Here is a 5,043-nt window from a genome sequence, read left to right as displayed (position 1 = left end):
GCAGCTCAGAGAGTCTCAAAACCCTTTGGTTCAGGCATAAAAAAGGATTTCAGATGACACGAGTTGAAATGTATTAGCTATAATTGAGGAGGGAAGTGGGGCCTCCTCAACTGTCCCTAAGTCCCCCTCAAAATGATTGTACCTCCCCAGCCCTGCTCACACCTGCTCAAAGAGGTACTCAAAGGAGGCTGGGTCCAGGAGTCGCATGCCCTGCTCTGCCTGTTCTGATGAAGCCTTGGCCCCTGGGGGCCTGCAGCGGTACACAGCTGGCTCCTGAGGATTTGTGCCATGCCAGTTCCGGAAATAAAATCTGCAGGAAGGGAAGGGGCACAGCGGGGCTGAGCACGGATTCAGACCAGCTTGAGAAAGGTGGGGTGCAGGGGAGGAAGGGGACTAATAAAAAAAGGAGACAAGCCTTCCACAGGCTTTTGTCTACCTCATGCGGAAGTGCAGCGTCAGGCTTGTATCTCTGGAGACCTCTAGAATGTGGTTTGGGGGCAGCCAGACCTGGGCCTGGGCATCGAAGAGGGCAAAGAGACTGAAGCAGGGTGGAGTGATGCCTGCAACGGAGGGAAACAAAATCAGGAGTCAGTGTCTGCTCTAATCCGCCCAGTGGGCCCCCAGACCTGCTGTCTCCCTTCATTAGCCTTCCCTCGGCCTCCTCCCCTGCTGACAGAGGACAATGCAATATGTTGATCATGCTGTGGCTTCACAGGAGACTACATTTCCCAGCTTCCCTTGCAGCTTGGATGAGGCCATTGAACAGATTTCTGGCTAATGGGATGTGAGCAGAAGGGATGCACATACTTCCAGGCCTGGAAATAAGCCCTCCTGCCATCCTCCCTGCCCCAGGGATGTTGGAGACCCCTTGCGCCAGGTAGCAAAGCTGCAAGACAGAGGTGAACCATCTGACCTACATTAGATTTTAGATAAACTTTCACTGTCTTACCCAGGCAAATCCGGGGGGGGGGGTTGCTTGTTACCGCAGCAAAACCTACCCTAGACTAACACAACTCTATTCTAATCTCTCTCTCTGAACTCCAGACCCAAAGAAATACACAACTACCTCTTGGCTGTCTCCCCTTGGACATTACAAGCCCCCTTGGATGTGCCTTGTTCCAAAAATTTCATCCGAGGCCCCCACACCTGCCCCTCCTCTGCCCAGTTCTTTAAGCCAGGACTTGGCCTTTGTCTTTAACTCCTCCCACCCTCTCCATATCGAATTGGTACAAATCCTGCTCTTTGTGTATCCTTTGCCTCTCTGGGATCCACTCAATTCCTTCAAATCCAAAGCCCAGGCCTAGTCCAGCCTCCAGACTTGCTGTCATTCCCCACACTGGCCACCCAAGACCTCTTTTTAAATACACATCATTTAAAATTTTTATCTAAAATAGTCCTTTCAGAATAATTTATAATCACCTAAGTACCAGCCACCAGATAAAGAAATGAAACTTGGCAAGTACAATTGAAGCCCCCACTTACATCCACCTCCCACACTCCTGAACTAAAGTTTACCATTTTCATATCCTCTATAATCTAGTCTTGAATACTATAAACTTGAAATGTGGTATTATACCGTAGGTGTCCATCTGCAATTTGCTTTTCCATGCCACAATAGGTTTTAAAGCTTCACACATGACGATACATGTAGCATTCCATTTTTGTGGCTGTATAGTACTCCAGTGCTCAACTATATTTCTATTTTTTTGTGTATTCTCCTGCAAAGGGACTTTGAGATCATCTCCCATTTTCTACTAAGATAAATGAGACAGCTCTGAACATTCTCTACGTCTCCTGGAACATGTGAGCTGAGTGTCTGTAGGGTGAATATGTAGGAGTAGAACTGTATGGCCGTAAGAAATGTATATTTCAGTCATGTTAGATGATGCCAAATTGCTCTCCAAAGTTGCTGCACCCCAGTGTACTGCCTCCTGCAGAAGAAGAATGCCTCCTTGCGAGACAACTTGCGAAAGAGCCAATCTGTTTTATTCTTTGGCTTAAACCTTCCACGCCTCCCTATTGCTCCCTGAAAATGCCCACAGAGGAACCACGACCTGGACCCTGACAGTTATGCTCTGGTTTCAATTTCTAGTTCCCCTTCTAAATTCTTGAAACTGACATGCTAGTCACTCTTAAGTTCGTTTGCTTCCTTAAATACATCAGGCTCTCTGGGCCACCTGCACATGCTGTTCGCTCTGCCAGACATGTTTCACATCACCGAGCACATCTATTTGAGTTCTTTTAAGAATCAGCTATCAAATGAAAAGTACAAGGTGTTGTAGAAATCCACCAGAAAGCTCCCACCCAGCCGTGGAGGAAGGAATTTGAGAGGAAATCCTAGAGGAAGGCGCATGTAAGCAAAGTTCCCTTGGAGAGACCTTCTCCTCCTCTGTCAGAAGCAATTACACTCTTGAGTACATCCACTGTAGGCTCTCCCAGTCATTCCCTAGTTCCTTAGCGCTCTCAAGAAGTAGTCTAAACTCTCGACTCCTCCTGCCAGTGTTTAAAGCAGTATAAGATCCGACCTGACTGACCTCTCCCCCATCATCCCCCACCTAGAGATCAACTCTGCCCTGGTCTCCCTGATCCCACCCTCATCCGCCAGTCTGTTCCCCCTACAGCAGCCAGAGAGCACCTGTGAACACCTGAGTCCAGTCACGTCCCTCCTTCGCTCAGAGTCCCACCTCACTTGGAGTAAAATCCAAAGTCTTCCCTGAGGCCCACAAGACCCTGCACGACCTGCGCCATCACCTCCTTATCCTCATCTACTCTTGTCTCCCCTCATTCGCCTCTAGCTATTGCTGGTAAGTTCCCACCTCAAGGCCTTTGCACTTGCTGTTCCCGCTGCCTGGTACTCATTTTCCCCAGATATCTCCATGGCACCCTCCCTTATCTCAAGTTTTTAATTTTTCACCATCATCTATCTCTGCCCTCCTACACGGTTTTCTTACTTATTGCATTTCTTGCTGATTTCCCTATTAGAACACGAGTGCTACAAAGCCAGTGATTTGGGACTGGCACGTATTAGGTACACACTCGATGTTTGCTGAATAAATGGGAAAACGGATGGCAGGGGTCCAGCTGCTGTCAGCACCTCCACCCCCACCACAGGACTCACCGACTTTGTGTGCAATGTGCATGCAGACGTCCTCTGCAGTCAGTGTGGCCTCGCTGAAGGTGACCCAGGGCTCTCCACCATCGGGGCCAGCCCAGTGCAGGAATACCTTCAGGCCTCCTCTGGTAGCCGTGAGCTGGGTTCCGTCCCCATCAGGCCTGCTGCCCCTGGCTGTGGCCCCCCAGTGGTACAAAGGCATGCTCTTGACAGCTGGTTTGGCTGGGAAGGGAATGCCCATCAGTCCCCAGGTCTTAGCCTGGGGGTTCCTGTTAATACCTTAACATGCTGCCCATCCAGACTGAGGCCCAAGGGGAAGAGTCTGGACTTCCCTTGCCGTGCGACCTCAGGCACCCAATTCCTCTCCCTGAGCCTCAGTTTCCAAACCTGTTTGATGGAGTTAGGGTATGTGTCCCCACCTATTAGACCTGTCATGAACAAAAACACCCAACCCCTTTATTGTACAAATTTGCACCAATATAAAAATCTACTTCGAACCCATTATTCCCAAAATAACCAGGCAGGCAGGTGTAGTCAATCAGACCTGGAGTGTGAATCTAGGCACTGTCTGTGTCAACTCAGCCAAGTCACTTAGCCACACTGGGCCTCCTCAGTTTCCCCATCTGGAGAATGGAGATGATGAGAGGGCTGCCATCAAAAGATGGTCGTGACGTTTCGATGCAGTTCTGCATATTTATATGCATATATTCAGCATAGACCTTGAAACAAGCCTGAAAAATAACAAATACAACAAAACAAGAGTAAAATCATTATTATTGGTTTCATCCTCGTGATTGCTTTTTTTCTCTTTCAAGCCAAGACTCCCGCCTCTCACACCCACCCCCCCTGGGCAACCCCAAGAACCTTCGGACTACCCTGGGCCTAGGAGAGGAGGGGTTTTGTGTTCAGTTCTCTCCCCACCCAGTCCAGCTACGGTACTTTTCAAAAGCCAGGCCCCGGGCCCAGGCCTCCTGAGGACTCCAGTATCTCCAGGGAGGGGTTGTCAACAATTCCGCCATGTTACTGATTTAAGACAAACAGTGATGGAAGAGGAGAATGTTGTAATAGCATAATGTTGGAATCCTTGGGAATCAGCTCCTCTCTCTACTCCTGTTTCATCTGGAAAATGGGCATAGAAAGGTCTCTCCCTCAAAGGGTTGTGGCGAGGATTCAGTGACATGGGGCAGGGAAAAGGCTCGGCACAGAGCCTGGCATGCAGTTGGTCCTTAATAAATGTTCGCTATTATTATCTATTAACGTTTAAAATAAGACGTGGGGATGGGGCTTTTAGGGTGCCCATTTCCTCCTTCCTCGTCCCCATTGGGACTAGGCCCAGCTTTGACGATGGGGTCGGGATGAGGTGTGCACCCGGTAAGGCTGCACCCCCCACACATCCAAAACTCCTAACCCTGCTGGCAGTTATAGGAACCGTGACATGCACCCACTGGGCATCGACCAGTCCCAAGGCAGCAAGTGCTTCGATTCATCGGCCAAACGCGGCCAGTCCCGCGCCTCTCACCAGCTACATCCTTTCTGATGACCTCGGTGCGGGGGAAAGGCGCCCTTTCCGTGCCTTCCTCCACACTCACCTTCCCGAAGTACTCTGGCTCGAACCCGGGACTCCGCCCTGCCGCCCAAGGCAGCCGCCGCCGGATCGCCGCCGAGACACCGCCTCCCATAGGCCACTTGAGACGGGCACACTCATTGGCCGTCTCCCTTCCCCATCGCACGTAGGCATTGGTCCTTTGCTGCAACGGGGCACTCCTATTGGGCCCTGGTGGTAAGCTTTTTTCTTGCTCAACCGTGATTGGCTGGGTCCGGCGCTGTAGCGTCCACCACTGGCTGACGCGGGGTGGACGGAGATGCGGAAGTGGGTGGTCTACACAGGCAGGCGGGAAACTATGGTTTTCCCGCGACGCGGAGATCTCAAT

General features: G+C 50.7%; 1 protein-coding gene across 3 annotated transcripts in view; it reads right to left on the bottom strand.

Annotated features, from left to right (window-relative positions):
- Positions 1-4,801, bottom strand: part of TYK2 (tyrosine kinase 2) — an 18,436-nt gene extending 13,635 nt beyond the window's left edge. For 2 of the 3 annotated variants that reach the window (XM_015598386.2, XM_025040200.1), the window contains exons 1-5: positions 4,702-4,801; positions 3,657-3,843; positions 3,119-3,334; positions 437-560; positions 163-310 (exon numbers count right to left, since the gene is read on the bottom strand). In XM_015598386.2, coding sequence (XP_015453872.1) covers positions 163-310; positions 437-560; positions 3,119-3,314 — 468 coding nt within the window. In that variant the 5' untranslated portion in view covers positions 3,315-3,334; positions 3,657-3,843; positions 4,702-4,801. Of the gene's footprint in view, positions 1-162; positions 311-436; positions 561-3,118; positions 3,335-3,656; positions 3,844-4,631 lie in introns of all 3 variants that reach the window. The other variant, XM_025040199.1, reaches the window with a different exon arrangement.
- Positions 4,802-5,043: the final 242 nt, after the last annotated feature.

The sequence above is a fragment of the Pteropus alecto genome, unplaced genomic scaffold (assembly GCF_000325575.1).
Source record: "Pteropus alecto unplaced genomic scaffold, ASM32557v1 scaffold761, whole genome shotgun sequence".
Taxonomy (NCBI): Eukaryota; Metazoa; Chordata; class Mammalia; order Chiroptera; family Pteropodidae; genus Pteropus; species Pteropus alecto.
Note: the sequence above shows the minus strand (reverse complement) of the source record. Positions and strands in the feature narration are given on the sequence as shown.